Source organism: Balaenoptera borealis (genome assembly GCF_965194805.1).
Source record: "Balaenoptera borealis genome assembly, chromosome: 3".
Classification (NCBI taxonomy): Eukaryota; Metazoa; Chordata; class Mammalia; order Artiodactyla; family Balaenopteridae; genus Balaenoptera; species Balaenoptera borealis.
Window position 1 is genome coordinate 107,355,281 of NC_138866.1, and position 25,806 is coordinate 107,381,086.

Below are 25,806 nucleotides of genomic sequence, written 5' to 3' on the forward strand. Positions count from 1 at the left end.
TACTGAACAAAAGTCTAAATATTCTCGATTGCAGAAAAGTTGCTAGCTACGAAAGTAAAGAACTAAAAGGAGCTTTCCTAATTTCTATAGTACAAACTTATTTCTCCTCTACTACAATTCCAACGCTCACTCAAACCAGAAAGATAATCAGGGAAGAAAAAGATTATTGCGCTATTGCAAAAACTGAAAACCCAGCGGAAAACAAACCCTTTCTCTTACCCACCCATCAACTCCCACTACCAATTACCCCCAATATGGGGAGGAAACGGTTGGACACAATTAAACGGTAACTTCGCAGAAGTCACCAAAGTAACCAGTCCCTACGAGGCCAAGAAATGCACGCGCTCACCATCGCTAAAGGCTGGGGACCGAGCGCCTCCCGGGTCTCCACGATCGCCCTTGGGAGGCCGCGCCGGCCGTCCGCAGCCTGGCAGGGACGTCCCGGGGGAGGCAGGAGTGCGCTCGGCTGCGGCGGCCGGTCCCGGGAGGCTCGCGGGCCCCTCGCAGGCCCGGCCCGGCGCGCGGGGGCGGGGGCGCCGCGAGAGGGTCCTCGCCCTCACGCGCGCGCGGGCGCCGCCCGGGGCCTCCCCACCTCGCGGCCCCGCGGGCCCCGGCGGCTGCGAGCAGCCGGGGGCTGCGGCGGAAGTGGGGGCTCCGAGGCGCGGCCTAAGCTCGCCTTCCCGGACCTAGCCGGGCCTCACCTGCTTGAGTCGGGAAACGAGCACAGTCTTGACTCCGGTGATGTCCAGGTTCCGCCGTTTCAGCTCGGACTTGAGATCGATGACCCGCAGATCGGTGATCTTTTTACCTTCCGCCTGACCTGAGGCGGCCGAGGCTGCCACAGCACCGGTAGCGGCAGCCATTTTAGAAGAACAGCGCGCTGCCTAGGCAGCGAGTGATCTGCAGGGCGGCGGCAGCAGCTCCAACTTCAACTCAGGCCTCGCCGGCCGCCGGCGCCGCACAGCGCTGCGCACAATGAGCCACTAGCCCCGCCCCCGTCCGCCACCCCGGCGCAACCTGCAGCCTCAACCAGCACCCGGATGAGGGGCGCGCGTGCGCACTGGCGGGAGGCGGGGGATGGCGCACAGCGCGCGCTGCGGGGCCGGCCGCTGCCACCTGGGCGGTGAGACCCCCCCCCCCAACCCCCAACCTTGCGTGGACTGGGAGGTCAGGCGCGTTCAGCCGTCCCAACGTCCGCCGTGCCGCCGTTCCCCACCGCTTCGTTAGCCATTTTCTGGAAGTGTCTCGAGTCTTGAGCAACAGCAGTGCGCTAGGCACTCTCGGCATAGATAGTGCGCGCGTCACTCAACACAAACCAAGGGGCGTGTGCGCGCCCTAAACCTCTTCCAGGGAAATATTTTATCGGTTCTGCTGAATAATCGAAAAAATGTGGCCGCTGTGCGCGAACTAACTAGGTTCCCCGAGTTCCGTTCAAAGGCCGGAAAGAAACTCTGGGGAGGTTAATATAAAGAGTATAAAGGGTTATAAGAATATAGTAGGGCTGGCGTGTGTGACAAGTCCCACTAGCCGTCTCGGGAAAACATGCCTTTGCTCAAGAGGCTTAGTCTATTCTAGGGCTGCCCATCTCACTGAAAAAGCAGGACAACTTCCCTTCTGCACTGGCCTCAGTTTGCCATCCTCTCCGGGGGTCTTGATGGCTCAACACAAAATTGATTGCTGAATAAGGAATTTAGTTTGTAAGTACTCGTTACCGTTCTCATATACTGTGTTCACTGTTTTGTCCCCCTCAAAATTTAGGATTCCAAAAACAATGACAATCCTTTTAGGCGGGACTAGCCTGTACAAGTGAGTAACTTTAGGCACTATTATTAATCGTCAAAGCATAAGCATTTATGGAATACAACTATTCTATAAATTCCATGAATAGAGTATGACACGCAACTCTTACTGGCATTTCCTGGTTTTAAACTTGATGAGGTCTGTGTCACTTTAGGTTGCTTTTCTCATTAACTAATTAGAGCAAAAAGAGAAAAACTGGATATTATAAAATAATACCCGCCAGTTAGGTAGGTAGTTTTTTTATGGTTTATAATGCACTTTGACATGCAATAACCCCTTAATCTTTCTGCATTCTCTGAGGTAAATCTCTGCAAGCCTTAGAGAGATTAAATGGCTTGTCCGTGTTCACATAGCTGGTATGTGGCTGAACTGGTGCTCAAATCTGGTCTCCTGATCCCAAACCCACCTCTGCCTCTATTACAAGTTGATTCATAGCCATAGAATATTAGAACGCAAAGGATCTTTAGAAATCTTCTGGCTCATTCCTCTCTCTGTCTCTCTCTTTAATAGATGAAGATTTTAAGATTTTTACCTAGGGATCCCACAATTAGTTACTGACCAAACTGGCACTAAACCTCAGTTCTCATGCCAGTGTCTTTTCCACCCTGCTCCCACCTTCTGTGGACACTTGTAAAGAGGGGTTATATTAACCCAAAGCTAATGTTATATGGAAAATGAATGAGTTTTGTTCTTTAAAAAAAATCTAGTAATGGAGTTATCTTAAAATGGAGACCTGTACCTTCTGATCTGATGCACCGGAGGACACATCACCTGCCAAATTGCCAAGAATGTTTAACCTAAATCTCATCATGAGAAAACAATCAGACAAATCTAATTGTAGGACACTGCACAAAATAACTGCTCTGGGGACTTCCCTGGTGGCACAGTGGTTAAGACTCCGTGCTCCCAATGCAGGGGGCCCGGGGTTCCATCCCTGGCCAGGGAACTAGATCCCCCATGCATGCCGCAACTAAGAGTTCACATGCCACAACTAAGGAGCTGGTGAGGGGCAACTAAGACCCGGTGCCACCAAATAAATAAATAAAAGTAATATCTAAAACAACAACAACAACAACAAACTGCTCTGGACTCTTAAACAAAGCAGTGCAGATGTCTGTTGGTATCAGTGCAGGACTGGTTCCAGGAACCCCTCAGATACCAAAATCTGCAGATGCTCAAGTCCCTTATATAAAACAGTGTAGCATTTGCATATTACCTATGTATATCCTCCTGCATATTTAAAATCATCTCTAGATTACTTATAATACCAAATAAAATGTAAGTGTTGTGTAAATAATTGTAAACACGATGCAAGTGCTATGTAAACAGTTACCAGTACGTGGCAAATTCAAGTTTTGCTTTTTGGAAATTTCTGGAATTGGGGGGAATATTTTTGATCCACAATTGGTTGAATCCATGGATGGTTGAATGCATAGCTATGGAGGTTCCAACTATATCATGAAAGTAAAAGTAGTAGAGCAGTTCTAGAATACAGATATATGATAACTAAACTTTATGTGTGACTGTTGTTTGGAACCTGGATCAAAGAATGAAAAAGCGGCTTAAATGGACAATTGGGAAATTTGAGGCAATTGGGAAATGTGGCTTTGTATTAGATTGTGTTATGGTACCAATGTTAAATATCTGGAGTGTTATATCATGGTTATGTAGAATGTCCTAGTTCTTAGGAGATATTTGCTGAGGTTCTTAGAAGTGAAGTGTCATTCTGTCTGCAATTTACTTTCAAATGGGAAAGAGAGACAGAGAGTGCAGCATGAGAAAGAGAAAGAGAACATACAAATGTGGCAATAAGTTACAATAAAATAAGTGTGGCAAGAGGTTAATAATTGGGGAGACAAATGTGACAAAATTAGGCAAAATTAACAATTAGGAAATCTAGATGAAACGCATAAGGTTGTGCACTGTATACAGTTTAAATTTTTTATAGGTTTGAAGTTATTCAAATTAAGTTGGGGGAAAACCCACACATAAATCTAACTTTTTGTAAAAGAGAAAAAATAAAATGGACACAATATATTTTTTCACTTTTAACGTGTAGGATATTTAATTTTGTCATTTAACCTATGATTCTTGTTTTTTGGAATTATCTAAATAATCCACCTTTAAATGAATCTTTTTTAGTACAATATTTTTTTCCTGTTTTCATCTTTTAGTGAAATATATTTAGGTGAAGAAACACGATGCACTTATTTCTACATCAAGAACACTGCTAGAAAATTGACCAAAAAAAATTTTTACTGAAGTATAGTTGATTTACAATGTTGTGTTAGTTTCAGGTGTACAGAAAAGTGAATCTATTATACATATACATATATCCACTGATAACTTATATTTTATGTATAAAGCCTCTTGCCATTTATTATTTCTGCACTCAATATTTTATTGTTTTTTCAGATGTTAACATCAACTTTATTCATGTTCATCCAAACCAAGAAAGGTTCAAAATGACTTTCAAAATAGGAAAGTATGCAACCAATCTGTGCTACAACCACATGATGAGATACTATTTAATAATAACAAAAAATAACTTTCAAGCCACTTAAGACACAGAAGTAACTTAAATGCATATGGCTAAGTAAAGAAGCCACTCTGAATAAGATTTCATATTATATCATCTGATTTATATTACATTCTGAAAAGGACAAAATTATACAGACGTTAAAAAGATCAGGGTTGCCAGGGTTCCATGGGGGTCCAGGGTGCTGAATAGGTGGTGAATGTATGATAACTTTTTTTTTTCCACATCTTTATTGGTATTGGAGTATAATTGCTTTACAGTGTTGTGTTAGTTTCTGCTGTATGACAAAGTGAATCAGCTATATGTATACATATATCCCCATATCCCCTCCCTCTTGCATCTCCCTCCCACCCTCCCTATCCCACCCCTGTAGGTGGTCACAAAGTACTGAGCTGATCTCCCTGTGCTATGCAGCTGCTTCCCACTAGCTATTTTACATTTGGTAATGTATATATGTCAATGCTACTCTCTCACTTCGTCCCAGCTTACCCTTCCCCCTCCCCACGTCCTCAAGTCCATTCTCTGCGTCTGCATCTTTATTCCTGTCCTCACCCTAGGTTCATCAGAACCTTTTTTTTTTTTTTTTTACATTCCATATATCCATATATATGTGTAAGCGTACGGTATTTGTTTTTCTCTTTCTGACTTACTTCACTCTGTATGACAGACTCTAGGTCCATCCACCTCACTACAAATAACTCAATTTCATTTCTTTTTATGGCTGAGTAACATTCCATTGAATATATGTGCCACATCTTCTTTATCCATTCATCTGTCAGTGGACACTTGGGTTGATTCCATGTCCTGGCTATTGTAAATAGAGCTGCAATGAACATTTTGGTACATGTCCCTTTTTGAATTATGGTTTTCTCAGGGTATATGCCCAGTAGTGGGATTGCTGGGTCGTATGGTAGTTCTATTTTTAGTTTTTAAAGGACCCTCCATACTGTTCTCCATAGTGGCTGTATCAATTTACATTCCCACCAACAGTGTATGAGGGTTCCCATTTCTTCACACCCTCTCCAGCATTTATTGCTTCTAGATTTTTTGATGATGGCCATTCTGACCGGTGTGAGATGATACCTCATTGTAGTTTTGATTTGCATTTCTCTAATGATTAGTGATGTTGAGCATCCTTTCATGTGTTTGTTGTCCATCTGTATATCTTCTTTGGAGAAATGTCTATTTAGGTCTCCTGCTCATTTTTGGATTGGGTTGTTTGTTTTTTTGATACTGAGCTGCATGAGCTGCCCTTGTATGTTTTAGAGATTAATCCTTTGTCAGTTGCTTCATTTGCAAATATTTTCTCCCATTCTGAGGGCTGTCTTTTCGTCTTCTTTATGGTTTCCTTGCTGTGCAAAAGCTTTTAAGTTTTATTAGGTCCCATTTGTTTATTTTTGTTTTTATTTCCATTTCTCTAGGAGGTGGGTCAAAAAGGATCTTGCTGTGATTTATGTCATAGAGTGTTCTGCCTATGTTTTCCTCTAAGAATTTTATAGTGTCTGGCCTTACATTTAGGTCTTTAATCCGTTTTGAGTTAATTTTCGTGTATAGTTTTAGGGTGTGTTCTAACTTCATTCTTTTACATGTAGCTGTCCAGTTTTCCCAGCACCACGTATTGGAGAGGCTGTGTTTTCTCCATTGTATATTCTTACCTCGTTTATCAAAGATAAGGTGACCATATGTGCATGGGTTTATCTCTGGGCTTTCTATCCTGTTCCATTGATCTATATTTCTGTTTTTGTGCCAGTACCATACTGTCTTGGTTACTGTAGCTTTGTAATATAAGCTGCAGTCTGGGAGCCTGATTCCTCCAGCTCCTGTTTTCATTCTCAAGATTGCTTTGGCTGTTCAGGGTCTTTTGTGTTTCCATACAAATCGTGAAATTTTTTGTTCTAGTTCTGTGAAAAATGCCATTGGTAGTTTGATAGAGATTGCATTGAATCTGCAGATCGCTTTGGGTAGTAGAGTCATTTTCACAATGTTGATTCTTCCAATCCAAGAACATGGTATATCTCTCCATCTGTTGGTATCATCTTTAATTTCTTTCATCAGTGTCTTATAGTTTTCTGCATACAGGTCTTTTGTTGCCTTAGGTAGGTTTATTCCAAGGTATTTTATTCTTTTTGTTGCAATGGTAAATGGGAGTGTTTCCTTAATTTCTCTTTCAGATTTTTCATCATTAGTGTATAGGAATGCAAGAGACTTCTGTGCATTAATTCTGTATCCTGCTACTTTACCAAATTCATCAATTAGCTCTAGTAGTTCTCTGGTAGCATCTTTAGGATTCTCTATGTATAGTATGTTATCTGCAAACAGTGACAGCTTTACTTCTTCTTTTCTGATTTGGATTCCTTTTATTTCTTTTTCTTCTCTGATTGCTGTGGCTAAAACTTCCAAAACTATGTTGAATAATAGTGGTGAGAGTGGGCAACCTTGTCTTGTTCCTGACCTTAGAGAAAATGGCTTCAGTTTTTCACCATTGAGAATGATGTTGGCTGTGGGTTTGTCATATATGGCCTTTATTATGTTGAAGTAAGTTCCCTCTAGGCTTACTTTCTGGAGAGTTTTTATCATAAATGGGTGTTGAATTTTGTTGAAATCTTTTTCTGCATCTATTGAGATGATCATATGGTTTTTATCCTTGAATTTGTTAATATGGTGGATCACATTGATTGATTTGCATATACTGAAGAATCCTTGCATTCCTGGGATAAACCCCACTTGATCATGGTGTATGATCCTTAATGTGCTGTTGGATTCTGTTTGCTAGTATTTTGTTGTGGATTTTTGCATCTATGTTCATCAGTGATATTGGCCTGTAGTTTTCTTTTTTTGTGACATCTTTGTCTGGATTTGTTATCAGGGTGATGGTGGCCTCGTAGAATGAGTTTGGGAGTGTTCCTCCCTCTGCTATATTTTGGAAGAGTTTGAGAAGGATAGGTGTTAGCTCTTCTCTAAATGTTTGATAGAATTCGCCTGTGAAGCCATCTGGTCCTGGGCTTTTGTTTGTTGGAAGATTTTTAATCACAGTTTCAATTTCAGTGCTTGTGATTGGTCTGTTTATATTTTCTATTTCTTCCTGATTCAGTCTCATAAGGTTGTGCTTTTCTAAAAATTTGTCCATTTCTTCCAGGTTTTCCATTTTATTGGCATATAGTTGCTTGTAGTAATCGCTCATGCTCCTTTGTATTTCTGCAATGTCAGTTGTTACTTCACCTTTTTCATTTCTAATTTTATTGATTTGAGTCCTCTCCCTCTTTTTCTTGATAAGTCTGGCTAATGATTTATCAATTTTGTTTATCTTTTCAAGGAACCAGCTTTTAGTTTTATTGATCTTTGCTATTGTTTCCTTCATTTCTTTTTCATTTATTTCTGGTCTAATCTTTATGGCTTCTTTCCTTCTGCTAACTTTGGGGTTTGTTTTTTTTTTTCTTCCTTCTCTAATTGCTTTAGGTGTAAGATTAGGTTGTTTATTTGAGATTTTTCTTGTTTCCTGAGGTAGGATTGTATTGCTATAAACTTCCCTCTTCAAACTGCTTTTGCTGCATCCCATAGGTTTTGAATCATCGTGTTTTCATTGTCATTTGTTTCTAGGTATTTTTTTATTTCCTCTTTGATTTCTTCAGTGATCTCTTGGTTATTTAGTAGCATATTGTTTAGCCTCCATGTGTTTTTATTTTTATAGTTTTTTTCCCTGTAATTGATATCTAGTCTCATAGCACTGTGGTTGGAAAAGATACTTGATACAATTTCAATTTTCTTAAATTTACCAAGGCTTGATTTGTGACCCAAGGTATGATCTATCCTGGAGAATGTTCCATGATCACTTGAGAAGAAAGTGTATTCTGTTGTTTTGGGATGGAATGTCCTAGCAATATCAGTTAAGTCCATCTTATCTAATGAGTCATTTAAATCTTGTGTTTCCTTATTTATTTTCATTTTGGATGATCTGTCCATTGGTAAAAGTGGGGTGTTAAAGTCCCCTACAATTACTGTGTTACTGTCTATTTCCCCTTTTATGGCTGTTAGCATTTGCCTTATGTATTGAGGTGCTCCTATGGTGGGTGCATAAATATTTACAATTGTTCTATCTTCTTCTTGGATTGATCCCTTGATCATTATGTAGTGTCTTTCTTTGTCTCTTGTAATAGTCTTTATTTTAATGTCTGTTTTGTTTGATATGAGAATTGCTACTCCAGAGTTCTTTTGATTGCCATTTGCATGGAATATCTTTTTCCATCCCCTCACTTTCAGTCTGTATGTGTCCCTAGGTCTGAATTGGGTCTCTTGTAGACAGCATATATATGGGTCTTATTTTTGTATCCATTCAGCCAGTCTATGTCTTTTGGTTGGAGCATTTAATCCATTTACATTTAAGGTAATTATCAATATGTATGTTCCTATTACCATTTTCTTAATTGTTTTGGGTTTGTTTTTGTAGGTCTTTTCCTTGTCTTGTGTTTCTTGCCTAGAAAAGTTCCTTTAGCGTTTGTTGTAAAGCTGGTGTGGTGGTGCTGAATTCTCTTAGCTTTTGCTTGTCTGTAAAGGTTTTAATTTCTCTGTCAAATTTGAATGAGATCCTTGTTGGGTAGAGTAATGTTGGTTGTAGGTTTTTCCCTTTCATCACTTTAAATATGTCCTGCCACTCCCTTCTGGCTTGCAGAGTTTCTGCTGAAAGATCAGCTGTTAACCTTATGGGGATTCCCTTGTATGTTATTTGTTGCTTTTCCCTTGCTGCTTTTAATATTTTTTCTCTGTATTTAATTTTTGATAGTTTGATTAATATGTGTCTTGGCGTGTTTCTCCTTGGATTTATCCTGTTTGGGGCTCACTGTGCTTCCTGGACTTGACTGACTACTTCCTTTCCCATGTTAGGGAGGTTTTCAACTATAATCTCTTTAAATATTTTCTGAGACCCTTTCTTTTTCTATTCTTCTTCTGGGACCCCTATAATTCTAATGTTGGTGCATTTAATGTTGTCCCAGAGGTCTCTGAGACTGTCCTCTATTCTTTTCACTGTTTTTTCTTTATTCTGCTCTGTGGTAGTTATTTCCATTATTTTATCTTCCAGGTCACTTATCTGTTCTTCTGCCTCAGTTATTCTGCTATTGTTTCCTTCTAGAGAATTTTTAATTTCATTTATTGTGTTGTTCATCACTGTTTGTTTGCTCTTTAGTTCTTCTAAGTCCTTGTTGAACATTTCTTGTATTTTCTCCATTCTATTTCCAAGATTTTGGATTATCTCTACTATCATTACTATGAATTCTTTTTCAGGTAGATTGCCTATTTCCTCTTCATTTGTTTGGTCTGGTGGGTTTTTACCTTGCTGCTTCATCTGCTGCATATTTCTGTGTCTTCTCATTTTGTTTAACTTACTGTGTTTGGGGTCTCCATTTCACAGGCTGCAGGTTCATAGTTCCCATTGTTTTTGTTGTCTGCCCCTAGTGGGTGAGGTTGGTTCAGTGCCTTGTGTAGGCTTCCTGGTGGAGGGGACTGGTGCCTGTGTTCTGGTGGGTGGGACTGGATCTTGTCTTTCTGGTGGGCAGGCCCACCTCCAGTGGTGTGTTTTGGGGTGTCTGTGAACTCAGCATGATTTTAGGCAGCCTCTCTGCTAATGGGTGGGGTTCTGTTCCTGTCTTGCTAGTTATTTGCCGTGGGGTGTCCAGCACTGGAGCTTGCTGGGCGTTGGGTCAAGATGGGTCTTAGTGTTGAGATGGCTATCTCTGGGAGAGCTCTTGCTGATTGATATTATGTGGGGCTGGGAGGTCTCTGGTGGTGCAATGTCCTAAACTCAGCTCTCCCACTTCAGAGGCTCAGGCCTGACACCAGGCCGGGGCACCAGGACCTTGGGGTTCTGGTTCCAACATGACTCGGAAAGCGGGTCCCCAGCTCATTTTCCTGGAAGGTCCCAATATTGAGTATTTAGTGTATTCACATCCCACTCAAAGGATCTCCCTTTCCTCTGAGTTTGTGTTGGGATTTCTCCCCAGAAACATCCTCGAATCTCCCCGCTCAGCGCTCAACCAGCTGAGGAAACTTCCTATTCACGACGGTTGGTCCCAAGCCTCTGCAGTCGCTCCCTCAGACATGGAATTTATTATGTTAATATGTTTTTTTATAAAAGCTCATCATTAAACAAATATCTATTGAATATTTACTACCTGCCAGGCATGCCAAGCTCTAGGAAGAAAATGATTACCTCATCTATATTGTTCATTTTGTGGGCTCCTAACACAGTGTAGACACTCAGTAAATACTGATTACCTGAAGGAAAACAGACTGGCCTGCACTTATGAGGCAAACTAAGACACAATCAATCTTAAAAACACATGTAAAATTGCAAATGTAGCTAGGGGAATGAAGGAGAAATACACAGTGCTCTGAGAGCCTATAATAGAAAAATTTAACCCTTATAGGGATAGATAGAATGATCCTTATTTTATGAAAGAGAAACCTGAGGTTCAAAAATGTCAATAAGTAGTCCAAGATCATAGAGTTAGTAAATGGAAGATCCAGGAGGATTCCAAACCTACTGCATTTTTTAAAATGTAACATCTTGTTTTCCATCAAAGTTTATTTGCATTCCCCAAAAGAACTTTCTTCCTTTGTCCTAAAGCTAGGTCCCAATTTATACCATTCACTCCATTTTTCTGGAGACACCTTAGTCTCTTCTTACCATCTTTGTGCCCAACATCTTTGTTCCTTACTCTTACTTTCAGGTAGGCTTTGAAATCTTTTATATCTTGAAATACCCTTGCTTGACCTCCATATTTACTGTTGGCAATAGTTCCATGATTGTATCCTTCTCCTAATGGAAAAGTGTATAGCTTCTGGTAATGACAGAGGAAGTAAATTAGATATGTGCTCCCTCTGAAGATAACAAAATGCTTGACCAAATACATAGTTCAAATCTTCTACGTACTTACTGATTTTCTTTCTGCTTGTTATATTATTTACCAAGAGAGATGGGTTAAAAATTTCCCACCAAGAATGTGGATTTGTTGATTTTCTTTGTAGAACTGTCAAATGTTAATTTATATATTTTAAGGCTTTGTTATTAGGTGCATACAAAAGTTCAGTTGTTATATCTTCGTCATTATTAAATGAGCCTTTCATCTTTAGTGGGTTTTTCTCCCTTTAATACTATACCAGCTTTCTTGACGAGTGTTTACAAAGTTTTGCCTTCAGCCTTTTTTGTGTGTTCCTGAAATGTGCTTTTCTAACTAGCATATGATTGTTTTTGTTTTTGTTTTTGTTTTAATCGAGGCTGACAATCATCTCTTTTACCTGAAATATTTAATGCATTAACATTTAATATAATTACTCCGAGATTTGGATGTTTGTCAGGGTTCTCCAGAGAAATAGAACCAATAGGATATATAGAGAGACAGAGATAGAGATAGACATAGACATAGACATAGACATAGACATATATATATATATAGACTTGGCTCATATCGTTATGGAGGCTGAGAAGTCTCAAGATCTGCTATCTACAATCTGGACATGCATCTTCATGTCTTTTTTTAAAAAATATATCCTACTTGGGCTTTGCTGAACTTCTTAAATCTATAGATCAAGAAGATTTCCTGATTTTACACCCAGGAAAGCCAGTGACATAATTCCAATCCAAGTCCAAACACCTGGGAACCACTGGAGCCAGTGGTGTAAATCCAAGTCCACATGCAGAAGAAAACTGATGTCCCTGCTCAAACAGGCAGGCTTGATATGAGGGTTAGCCCTCAGATTTGTTTCTCCTCAAAGATAATATTAGGAGAATATTATTATGACCTTGGATTAGGAAAAAAATTATTTATAATGACACAAAAAGCACCAACTGCAAAGGAAAATATTGATATATTTGACTACATTAAAATTAAGAATTTTACTCATCAAAAGATACAATTGGGACTTCCCTGGTGACACAGTGGTTAAGAATCCACCTGCCAATTCAGGGGACACAGGTTCGAGCCCTGGTCCGGGAAGATCCCACATGCCACAGGGCAAATAAGCCCATGTGCCACAACTACTGATCCTATGCTCTACAGCCCAGGAACCACAACTACTGAGCCTGCATGCGATAAGTACTGAAGCCCACGCACTTAGAGCCCGTGCTCTGAAACAAGAGAACTCACTGCAATAAGAAGCCCGCACACTGCAACGACCCCCCTCGCCACACTAGAGAAAGCCTGCGTGCAGCAACGAAGACCCAACACAACCATAAATAAATAAATTTATTTATTTATTTATTTTAAAAAACAGAAGATACAGTTAAGAGAGTTACAAAAATAGTACAGAGTTCCCATATACACTTCATCCAGTTTCTCCAGATGGTTACATCTTATGTAACTATACCACAATATCAGAATCAGGAAATTGATATTGGTACAATGCATGTGTATAATTCTATGCCATTTTGTCATACACAGGTTCATGTAACCACCACTACAATCAAGATACAGAACTATTCTATTACCACAAACATCTCCCTAGTGCTGCTACTTTAGTAGCACACCCACTCCTCTCCCACACCCCGATCAAACCTAATCCCTGGCAACCACTTATCTATTCTTCATTTCTATAATTTATTTGAAGAATGTTACCGAAATAGAATCATTGAAATGGTCTTTTTTTTCTACACAGCATAAGTCCCTTGGGATCTAAGATGTTGCATATATCAATAGTTTGTTCCTTTTTATTCTTTTATATTATTTAGATTTATTTTATTTAGTATTCCATTGTATGGAGGTACCACAGTTTGTTTACTCACTCACTTATTGAAAAAAAACCTTTTGGCCTTTAACTATTACAAATAAGCTGCTTTCTACACTTATGCAAAGATTTGTGTGTAGACTCCAGTCATTTTCCTGGGACAGATGCCCAGGAGCGTGAATGCTGTGTCAAAAATGAAAAGTTAATATCCCTAATTTGAAAAGAGCATCTAAAACTAGAGGAGAAAAAGGTATGTGGTAAGTATGTTTCATTTTTTAGTAAACTGTCACACTTTTCCAGTGTGGCTGTACGATTTTATATTACCACTAGCAATTTATGAGACAGCCAGCTCTTCCACATTCTTGCCAGTATTTGGTATTGTCACTTAAAAAATGTTAGCTGTTTTGGGCTTCCCTGGTGGCACAGTGGTTAAGAATCCGCCTGCCAACGCAGGGGACACAGGTTCGAGCCCTGGTCCGGGAAGATCCCACATGCCGTGGAGCAACTAAGCCCATGCGTCACAACTACTGAGCCTCTGAGCCTGCGCTCTAGAGCCTGGGAGCCACAACTACAGAGCCCCTGTACCTCAACTACTGAAGCCCGCGTGCCTAGAGCCCGTGCTCCGCAACAAGAGAAGCCACCACAGTGAGAAGCCCGCTCACCGCAACGAAGAGTAGCCCCGCTCGCCGCAACTAGAGAAAGCCCATGCACAGCAATGAAGACCCAATGCAGCCAAAAATAATAAATAAATAAAATAAATACATTTTTTTAAAAAAGCTGTTTTAATAGGTATGTAGTGATGTCTCATCAAAATTGGGGGGTTTTAATAACCAAAGTGAATCCATTTCTAACACCAGGATGAATTTCAAATGGATTATTTTTTTATATAAATTTATTTATTTATTTATTTTTGGCTGCGTTGGGTCTTCGTTGCTGTGAATAGGCTTTCTCTAGTTGTGGCAAGTGGGGACTACTCTTCATTGCAGTGTGCGGGCTTCTCATTGCAGTGGTTTCTCTTGTTGCGGAGCACTGGCTCTAGGCGTGTGGGCTCTGTAGTTGTGGCTCACAGGCTCTAGAGCGCAGGCTCAGTAGTTGTGGTACACGGGCTTAGTTGCTCTGAGGCATGTGGGATCTTCCCGGACCAGGGATCGAACCCATGTCCCCTGCACTGGCAGGTGGGTTCTTAACCACTGCGCCACCAGGGAAGTCCCTGGATTAGATATTTAAATATGAGATGAAATCATACTAGTCCTGGAAGCGAGTGTTGGGGAATTCCCAGTTGCTGGCAACCACTGACCTAACTTCTGTCACATTGGTTTGCCTTTTCCAACTTGTCATATAAATGGACTCATATACTATGAAACCTTTTAGTTTTGGCTTATTTTACATAGCTTAATGCTGTTGAGCTCCATCTATGTTCTTGCATGTATTATTATTACTTCCTTCTGTTTAATGGCTGAGCAGGATTCCATTATGTGGTTGTACCATAATTTGTTTATCCATGCACCAATTAATAGGCATTTGAGTTGTTTTGAATATTATGAATAAAGCTGCTGCTATAAACATTCACACACAGGTATTTGTGTAGACATATGTTTTCATTTTTCTTGAGTAGGTACCTAGAAATAGGTAACATGGTCTTTGTATATTTAACTTCCGGAGAAACCACCAAACTGTTTTCCAGATATGCCATTTTCCATCCCCACCAGCAATATCTGAGGGTTTCAGTTGCTCTAAATTCTTTTTTTTTTTTTTTTTAATTTATTTATTTATGGCTGTGTTGGGTCTTCGTTTCTGTGTGAGGGCTTTCTCTAGTTGTGGCAAGCGGGGGCCACTCTTCATCGCGGTGCGCGGGTCTCTCACTATCGCGGCCTCTCTTCTTGCGGAGCACAGGCTCCAGACGCGCAGGCTCAGTAGTTGTGGCTCACGGGCCCAGTTGCTCCGCGGCATGTGGGATCTTCCCAGACCAGGGCTCGAACCCGTGTCCCCTGCATTGGCAGGCAGATTCTCAACCACTGCGCCACCAGGGAAGCCCGCTCTAAATTCTTATACGCACTTAGTATGCTCAGTCTTTTTAAATTTTAACCATTCTAGTAGATACGTAGTGTCATTTTATTGTCATTTTAATTTACATTTCTCTAATGCCTAATAATTTTGCATATATTTTCATGTGCTTATTTGCCATCTGTATATATGGTGAAGTGTCTGTTCAAATCTTTTGCTCATTTTAAAAATTGGGTTCATTGGGACTTCCCTGGCGGTCCAGTAGTTAAGACTCCATGTTTCCAATGCAAGGGGCTTGGGTTTGATCCCCGGCTGGGGAACTAAGATCCTGCGTGTGGAGCAGCCAAACAAATATAAAAATAAATAAATAAATAATAAATAAAATTAATAAAAATTGGGTTCATTGTCTTATTTTTTATTATGGTTTAAAGTTTTTTTTAAATAGTATGCATATAAGTCCTCTTTTTTTAAAAATATTTTTATTTATTTATTTTTGGCTGTGTCGGGTCTTGTTTGCAGCACACGGTATCTTTGTTGTGGCATGGGAGATCATTCGTTGTGGCACGCAGGCTCTTCATCGCAGCGCATGGGCTTCTCTCTAGTTGCGACACTTGGGCTCTGTAGTTTGAGGCATGCAGGCTCTCTAGCTGCAGCACGTGGGCTTAGTTGCCCTGCAGCACATGGGATCTTAGTTCCCAGACAAGGGATCGAACCAGAGTCCTGCATTGCAAGGCGAATTCTTTACCACTGGACTACCAGGGAAGTCCCATATAAGTCTTCTTTTATTTATTTATTTTTTTTTTTTCATTCATTCATTCATTCATTTATTCATTTATTTATTTATTTAGGCTGCGTTGGGTCTTCGTTGCTGTGCATGGGCTTTCTCTAGTTGTGGCGAGCGGGGGCTACTCTTTGTTGCGGTGCCCAGGCTTCTCATTTCAGTGGCTTCTCTTGTTGCAGAGCACGGGCGCTAGGCGTGCGGGCTCAGTAGTTGTGGCTCATGGGCTTAGCTGCTCCGCAACATGTGAAATCTTCCCAGACCAGGGGTTGAACCCATGTCCCCTGCATTGGCAGGCAGATTCTTAACCACTGTGCCAGCAGGTAAGTCCCTAAGTCCTCTCTTAGATATATGACTTTCAGATATTTTCTCTTGTTCTCTAGCTTCTACCATAGTTTTATTAGGAGTATTTTCAAAGAACAGGACATTTAAACTTTTAGGAAGTACAGTCTGTCATTATTTTCATGATTAATGCTTTTACATCTTATCTAAAAAATAGTTGCCTAACCGAAGGACACAAAGATTTTACCTGATGTTTTCTTATGAAAGTACTATAGTTTTAACTCTTAAACTTCTGATCCATTTTGAGTTAATTTTTGTATATGGTGTGAGATAACAAAGTTCATTTTATTACGTGAATTACCCCATTGAATTACCTTGGCATCATTATGGAAAATCAACTGAACATATATGTTTTGAACTATTACTGAACTCTCTTTGTGTTCCATTGAGCTGTGTATCTATCCTTACAGGATTGCCACGTTGTCTTGATTATTGTTACCTTATAATAATAAGGTCCTTTACATCCAAACTGATCTATAGATTCAACCCAGTTCCAACTAAAATCCCATACACTTTCGGTAGAAATTGGAAAACTGATTCTCAAATTTATATGGAAATATAAAGGACCTTGAAGAGCAAAACTATTTTCAAAAAGGGAACAAATTTGGGGACTCACACTATCTAATTTTAAGACTTATTATAATAATTTCTTAAAGAGCTATGGGAGGATCTCACTGTGGTATAGGTCTCCTCAGCTTCTTTCTCTTCATGAAACTCACCATGATAATCATTACAGGCATGTTACTAAGAATGCTGTTTACTGTCACACTGTGTCCCTTTAATAATATTTCTTTCAGGTCTCAATGTAAGGAAAATTTCTGCTTCTTCTGAGACATATTACCTTATTGATACTTGTGAATCTTGTAACTGACTGCATTTTCCTTTTGCCTTTGGCTGAAAGGAATCTAAAGCTAGGTTTGTGGCTCTTATCTAGAATTTGTCCAGGATTCTACAGTATGTATTTCTGCATAATTACCTCTGGCTAAATTTTCCTATCCTCATTTACTTTTCATTGTTTATCTAAAGTCTCATTCTATTTAGGTTTCTACCCTGATATTACTTGTGTTCATGTAAGCTCTTGAAAATACTTTTAGAGAATAGGATTGGGAATGTTTAAACACGTAAGTAAATATAATAAAATATGGTTCATTTAAAGTAGCACTTATAGCAAGGTATTAGTGAGTATTTCACATTTTAAAAGTCATAGTTTCAAAATTTTAGATTGCATTTCTAAGTTCATTATCTCATTGTTAAGACAGGTTTTGTTGCATAAACCAAAGGTGAAGCAATGGAAAATATGCTTCCTCCAACAACAAAAATATTTTTAACGTGAAACATTTTGTCTCTGTGTACTCCTTCACACTTCATATTGGCCATGGACAAGTAATTTAAACTGTCTCAGCTATAATTGTCTCATTTAAAATGTGAATAAAGCTGACTTCACTTAATGATCAGTTCAAGGCAATAGTAACTCTTAGATGAAAAAACCAGAATTGATTATTGCTAGTAACTAAATTGATATGGGATATTGGAAAGCTACTTGATCTCTCTAGGGTTTATTTTTCTCTAGTGGAAAATAGGATGACTCAACTAGATGATCCTTAAGACCCTTTATGACTCTTAATTGAATTATTCAACAAACATTCATACAAAAGTGAGTAAAACAAAGGACTTAGACTTTAGAAGGTCACAGTAGAGTTAGAGATTTTGGAAAATTACTTATACTCTCTGATTCTCTTTCCGTAAATCTGGCATGACAGCAAATGAAAAGTATTCAATCTCACTAGGGATCATGGAAATATAAACTGAAACTTTGGTGATAATGCCTAGCTGGAAGATTTAGAAATTGAATGAAATAATATACATATTACTGGAATACATATGTTATTTATATGGACTGGAATCACTGACATATAGATGCAGATCCAATTCTATGTATGTTGGGTTTGGGTGTTCCTGTGGGACACTCAAGTGGAGATGTAGCATAGGCAGTTGAACATATATATCTGATGCTCAGAAGAAATATGTGAGCAAAGATATAAAATTTTGAAATATCAGCTTATACATGAAGTAGCATATAAAATTACTTAGGGAGAGAGTGACATACAGTGAGAACTAAACGGAAACCCCAAAGACTAAAACTTGAAGGCAGGTTACTTGGCTTTAAATTATGGTAAACTAAATAATTTTTACCTACCTTCCCACTGAATGTAACTTAAAAAGATAGATAAGCTATAAAGTCTTCTTAAAAAAATCATTAAAAAGGGGACTTCCCTCGTGGCACAGTGTTTAAGACTCTGAGCTCCCAATGCAGGGGGCCTGGGTTCGATCCCTGGTCAGGGAACTAGATCCAACATGCATGCCACAACTAAGAGTCCAAGAGCCGCAACTAAGGAGCCCACCTGCTGCAACTAAGACCCAGCACAACCAAATAAAGTAAATTTAAAAAAAAATCATGAAACATTTAATATTATAGCGAAGAATTACAAGGCATGATATGGGAGAGGTTAGGGGTCCAAAGACATAAGCCATTTAGGAGCACTTTTTTTTTTAGAATCTAGGGGCAGGACAGGAATAAAGATGCAGACGTAGAGAACAGACTTGAGGACACGGTGAGGGGGAAGGGTAAGCTGGGACGAAGTGAGAGATTTTCATGGACTTATATATACTACCAAATGTAAAATAGATATCTAGTGGGAAGCAGCCGCATAGCACAGGGAGATCAGCTGGGTGCTTTGTGACCACCTAGAGGGGTGGGATAGGGAGGGTGGGAGGGAGACGGAAGAGGGAGGAGATATGGGGATATATGTATATGTATAGCTGATTCACTTTGCTATAAAGCAGAAACTAACACACCATTGTAAAGCAGTTATACTCCAATAAAGATGTTAAAAAAAATTGAGGTATAATTGACACATAACGTTACATTAGTTTCAGGAGCACTTTGGTCCTAGGTATGTACACCAATCCTAAGAAGGCAAATGAAAGACTAAGCTGCACTTATGGAAGCCTTGCTGGGCTGAAGGAATGAGGACTGGTAGATGGAGTTCACCAACTTTGTGCTAGGGCCATGACAGTCTATTCTCTGGGGGAAAGGATACGGATTGCTGTCTCCCTTCACATCACGTGGTGATGCAGCAAACCACACCTTGGTCTGGCACTGCTGACCACCTTGAGCATCTGGCAGATACATACAAAACCCCTTTGTACAGGAACAGATCTAGGATGATGTCTATAACAAAATTTCAAGCACAGGATTCTGAAAATAATTAAAGATAAAGAGGCACACAAAGAGACAAAAGCCGCCATGAATTAGAACCAGCAGGAAAAACAAATAGCAGAAAAAGATTTACAGGGACTCTGGAAATTGGAATTATGAGGCGCAGATAAAAACAAAGCAAAACTAAACTAATCTTAAAAAAACAAAATAAAACAAAACTATGATTATTGCATTCACGGGATAAAATCAAACTTGAAAATTTTAGCAGGGAACTGTAAACTATAAAAAAGTGACATAACAGATGTAGGGGGGGAGAATGAAATCCAGAAGTGAAAGTTTAATACCAAATTTTAAAATTTTTGATTAGTGGGTTAGTCACAAATGAAGAGCAAATTAGGTGACTCAAATAAATTTCAGAAGAAACTATGCAGAATGAAGCAAGGAGAAATTAAAAAATAGGTAATACAGTATAAAGGGAGAGAGAGAGATCAGATACAGTGAGGAGACCTAACATGTTCAACTGAAGTCCCAGAAGAAAAAGAGAAAGAATGGATCTGAGGCAATATTTTAAAGAGATGATCGTTAATAATCTGATTCAAGAATCCCTACAAAGCCCAATAAAATAAATCCTTAACTAAACACATAAAAATAAAACTTCAGCAAATCGAGACGAGATAAAGGACTTCCCTGGTGGTGCAGTGGTTAAGAATCCACCTGCCAATGCAGGGGACACAGGTTTGATCCCCGGTTCGGGAAGATCCCACATGCCACGGAGCCAGTAAACCCATGTACCACAACTACTGAGCCTGCGTGCTCCAGCTACTAAAACCCACACGCCTAGAGCCCGTGCTCTGCTACAAGAGAAGCCACCACAACTAGAGAAAGCCCGTGCACCGCAACGAAGAGTAGCCCCTGCTCACCGAAACTAGAGAAAGCCTGTGCGCAGCAACAAAAACCCAACGCAGCCAAAGGAAAAAAAACAAAAAATAAGACAGAGATAAAAATCTTAAAACAGCCAAAAAAAAAAAAAAAGAAAGACATTAACTTCGAAGAAGCTACAGTTAAACCCAACACTGACATCTCAATGACAAGAGCTTCAGAAGGCAGTGAAATGTTACCTCTAAGGTGCTGTAAAAAAATACCCCTCTAGATATACTTCAATAAAGAGGGTAAAATTAATACATTTTTGAGAAAAATAAGAGATACTGCCAACAGGAGATAAGCTTTAAAGAATGTTCTGTAAGTGGTTCATCATGCAGAAAGAAAATCATCTTGCATGAAAGATCAGATGCAGAAATTGATAGAGACCAAAGAAAATGATAATTATGAGAATAAATCTAAATCACATTGACTGTGAAAGTAGGGGGTGTGAAGAAACAACAGTGTGGCATTTAAATGATATAGAATTACAATACTACATGACAAAAGTATCAAAAGTGATGTGTGTGCATGTTGGGGGGTGTATGTGGTAAATGCTGTTACACCGTTTATAGATTCTTCCCCAGGAGGATAATAAAGGTAACAATATTAGGTTTTTAAAAATATTTATTTATTTATTTATTTTTGGCTGCGTTGGGTCTTCATTGCTGCACGCGGGCTTTCTCTAGTTGTGGCGAGCGGGGGCTACTCTTCATTGCGGTGTGCGGGCTTCTCATTGGGGTGGGTTCAGTAGTTGTGGCACACGGGCTCAGTAGTTGTGGCTCGCGGGGTTAGTTGCTCTGCAGCACGTGGGATCTGCCTGGACCAGGGATCGAACCCGTGTCCCCTGCATTGGCAGGTGTATTCTTAACCACTGCACCACCAGGGAAGTCCCACAGTATTAGGTTTTATTAAGTAAAGATGGTTTCATTAAGGAGTTTCTAAAGTAATCACTAAGAGAGTAAAACAGTGTGACCACAATGAGATGCCACTTTACACCCACTAGGATGACTATAATAAAAAAGACAGACAATAACAAGTGTTGGCCAGGATATGGAGATATTGGAACTCTCATATTTTGCTAATAGGAATATAAAATTGTTCATCCACTATGGAAAATAGTTTGAGGAAAATGGTTCCTCAAAAAGCTAAGTGTGACGGTGTGACCCAGCATTTCCACTCATAGAAATCATACACACCAAAAAGAATTGAAAACAGGGACTCAGACAGAGACTTGTACATGAATGCTCATAACAGCGTTATTCACAGTAGCCAAAAGGTAGAAACAGCCTGAGTGTCCCTCAAGAGATGAATGAATAAACAATTTTAGAACTTCAGAAATCTTCTTCAGTTTGGGAAATTTCTTATTACTTCTTTCATAATTTCTTCTCTCCATATTCTTTGTTCTCCCTTTCTGGAACTTCTACTGGATATTTTACCTCTAGGGTTGGTCCTCTATAACTCTTACCTTTTCTCTCATATTCCTTTCCTTTTTTGTCTTACATCCTGGAAGATTTTCTTGCTCTTGTCTTTCAAACTTTCTATTGAAGTTTAATTTCAGAAATCATCATTTTAATTTCCAAGCATTCTTTCTTGCTTTTTTCATAGTATCCTTTTTCTGTTATAAGGATGCAGTGTCACTTTTTTAAAATTTCTGAGGATATTAGTGGGCTTAAAATATTTTCCCCTTCCCTATGTTAAATTATCTCTACTCTCTGCAGTTTCTTTTAATGTTAGGTTGGTCCCTTTCACGTTACAAGTTTTCCTCAAATACCTGGCATATCTTGGTTTTCAATAAATATTTTAAAATTATGTAGTATAAAAACTAAATGTTTTAAAATTATGTAGTATAAGAACTAAATGTGTAAAAGGATGATGTCTACTGCCAGGCAGGTGTTGGCAGGTGGGACCTATTAGTATTCCAATTGAAGTATTTAGTGTGGGCTGTCACACCAGCTGTTCTAGATCTCCTCTACTAGTTCAATCTGTTTGTTTTGTTTTCTTCTCCTTCTTCTTCTTTTTTTCCCCAGAACTCCCTGCCCTTGTTTTTATCCTAGAACTTCAAATCCTAGATGCTATACATTCTTTATGTGGTGAAGAGAGGCGTGGAGAGGTTTGACCATGACACATACAGACTTACAATTAATCTCTTTCTTTTCTAAATTTTCTAAATATTTTTCCTTAGCCTTCCTTGTCTTTGGCCTGAGTCTTTAGCCTCTGGTGTATTCTGCAAAGCGTATCAGCTTCCTAATTGGTACAGCCCCTCTGGTAGTATTTCATGGTGTAACTTCTTCTTCACTCTGCCTCAGCAGTCACCTGTTCTCTATCTGGTTTCTGTCTTCCACATATTTGGTGGAATAACTTGCTTGCTTACGACCTGCTCCCACTCTCTTGTTGTTTTGGGTTTGTACCATTTTGATTCCTTTGTCGTTTGTCGGGTGGATGTCGGGCATGATAAACACACATGACCAGTCTGCTATTCTTCTACTAGAAGGAAATATTTAGTTGAATAATTTTTCAGAGGGTATTTTCTGTATGAAGATTCTCTAAAATGTACATCTTTGATGCTAGAACTTTAGATGTTCTGAAAATGAACTTAATGTTGAGGTGTTTAAATAATTTTGATTCAGTAGGTGGCACTCTTTCCTAGTTTAACTCAATCCTAAATTAGTGTTTGAAGGGTTCAGGGTAGAAACATTTTATTTATCCTTATAATCCAAATAAATACATTTTCAGAGTTTGGTTATCATCAACTTTGACCAATTTATATTTTCACAACTTAAAATTTTTGAGTTAAATTTCAAAGTAAAGACCTAAAAGATCTAAAACTAAAATCTCCAATCTTTCCAGATTTCTGAAACAGTAGTGTTAATAGTGACTTATGCCCTATCGAAAGTTAAAAATAATTAAAATCTTATCAGAAGTCCTGAGTACTAATGGCATTCAGATTCAAGTTGTTAAATATTTTTAAAATTTCCTCTTATTACATAGAGAGTTTCATTTCATTCTCTTTTCTTCTTCTATATCCTTCCTTTTGAATATTCCCCAAGTATATCAGTATTTTAAATGTACTGATATATTTGTACAATCTATAAACTAAACAAAGCACAATCTGTTTACAATCCTATAATCCAAAATCATAGTCAAGATACATGTTAGGCAATTAAATAAATACTAATATAGTTTAGGGAAACATTTAGTGCTTTTGGAAAACTTTACATAATCTATAAATAACAAGCAAGTACATAGAAACATCTTAACTTCCTGTTCTGAATTTGCAAATAATTTACCAGTCTGTAAATCACGCTTGAAACTGTAATATTCACAGCGTTCACATAAATCTTATTAGGTCTGAAGCAAATCATGAAATGTTAGAGCTTTAAGGGACTTTGGAGAGTATAAGACTAACTTTTTAATGATCTTAAACTTTTAAAGTTTTGTTTACTGCTTACAGAAGTGAACCCTTTAGAAATTATGGTTTTTAAAAACATTGGAGGGGACTTCCCTGGTGGTCCAGTGGTAAAGAATCCACCTTCCAGTGCAGGGGACCCGGGTTTGATCCCTGGTCAGGGAACTAGGATCCCACATGCCGCGGGGCAACTAAGCCCGCGCACCACAACTACAGAGCCTGAGTGCCTCAACTAGAGAGCCCGTGTGCTGCAAACTACAGGGCCCATACGCTCTGGAGCCCGTGTGCCACAACTGGAGAAGAGAAAACTGCATGCCACAACTAGAGAGAAGCCCTCACGCCAAAAGGAAAGATCCCGCGTGCCTCAGCAAAGACCCCGCGTGCCGCAACTAAGACCCGATGCAGCCAAAGATAAAAATATAAATAAATCAATAAATAATAAATAAAAACTTTTTTAAATTGCAAAAACATTCTAAAAAGAGTTAAAACAACTTATTGTAAAAGTTAATTGGTAAGCCTGTGACCAATTTTGACAAAGTGTATGAAAATACTAGTAATTGACAGACTAAACTATTCTGAGGACAGTTGTCAATCAATCTGGAAACCTCAGTGTGACGCTAGGCTTACATAACCATAGGTGAATGGTGGCTTTCTCTTTTATTTTTCTACAGTTTTATTTTAAAAATATACTTTCACAGAACCACGTGGCCTCAAGCATGCCCAGAATTTGGCCAGATAGCCAGAAATATTTCAGGATACTCGAAGTTTCAAATGCTTGTCTGCCAAATTCCAGGCATACTGTGTCTCCTTGTTAGTCCATAATTTGTTACTTCTGTTTTTCAAAAACTGAGCCACACAGATAGTATTAGTGCTTGACAATTCAAATATACCTTGAAGGTTACATTCCAAAGACAGAGAAACTTTAAAAAATGATATATATTCATGAAAATTATCCTATCTTTTGAAGTTATCATTCCACCAAAGAGCTTCTCAATTTTTCAAAATGATTTCATTGACTTCAAAGCAGTTTAGCAGTAGGAAATAAGTGCTGTGCCTAATGACTCCTCACTTTCTGTTTCTGTTTTTCTGTCTCTGTCACTCTGTATGTATAATAAAGATTGTAATCTTCAAGCTAAACACAGTCTCTGTTTGCAATCTTATAGTCTGAAATCAAATTATATATATAAAAAAATTTTTTTTAATATAAAATTTTAATGAGGACCTGCCTTGCCTCAACTAAATCAGCAGTGCTGTGGAATCTATAAAATTTTCCTTTTAGTTTCAAGTTCCAGTGATACCTTGGTACATCAATAAGAAAGTAAAATGTGGTGAATCACTAAGTGTTCTGACCAGTGCACTTCTTAGATCCTTTTAATTCTTCCCCAAACTTTTCATCTGAGGAAATATTTTAGTAAATATTTTCAACAAGTTCCCCAAATCCCCTCATTGCATTAAATCTCCAATCTTTGTTTCATTTTCTTCCAAAGAGCTCACAAAGCTGACCACATAAGCATACTCTCACTTGCAAACGTTATAGAGTTATAGTATTTATGCAATGGTTGGTGGGCATACAAGTCTTTCCCTGTGACTTCGATAATTTGTAGAAAATTTCCTTTTTTCCCATTTATTGCAGGTGATCCATTAATACAGCTCAGTATTTCCATGTTTAGAACAAGCTCCTTAAATTCTTGTCTGCCAGATAGTTAGGCACTACTGGCCCACGTGTGCAGACTAATTTGGTAAACATTACTTTGCTGCAGTTCCCGGTAGGCAGAATTTGGTTTGGACTATATGTTGAATAGCCCTGATCTTTTCACAGTAAGTAAAATTAATTTTTGGAAGAGTTCAAATGATTTGATTAAGACTAAGAATTTCTATTTTCTTAGTGCAGAATTAAGACTAGAACCCCAATCTTTTTTTTAATTTTTAAATTTTATTGTATTTATTTTTTTATACAGCAGGTTCTTAGTAGTTATTCATTTTTTACATATTAGTTTTTATTGAAGTATAGTTGATTTGCAATGTTGTGTTAATTTCTGCTGTACAGAAAAGTGATTCAGTTATACATATATATATATACT

General features: G+C 38.8%; 1 protein-coding gene and 1 long non-coding RNA gene across 10 annotated transcripts in view; one reads left to right on the forward strand and one right to left on the reverse strand.

Moving 5' to 3' along the window:
• The window catches only part of SLTM (SAFB like transcription modulator), a 44,831-nt gene extending 43,833 nt beyond the window's left edge, over positions 1 to 998 (reverse strand). For 2 of the 9 annotated variants that reach the window (XM_082388030.1, XM_082388029.1), the window contains exon 1: positions 702 to 998. In XM_082388030.1, coding sequence (XP_082244156.1) covers positions 702 to 863 — 162 coding nt within the window. In that variant the 5' untranslated portion in view covers positions 864 to 998. The remainder of the gene's footprint in view (positions 1 to 701) is intronic. The other 7 variants (XM_082388034.1, XM_082388031.1, XM_082388035.1 and 4 more) reach the window with 5 other exon arrangements.
• LOC309626871 overlaps positions 1 to 25,806 on the forward strand; it is a 186,394-nt gene that overhangs the window by 11,025 nt on the left and 149,563 nt on the right. The window lies entirely within an intron of this gene.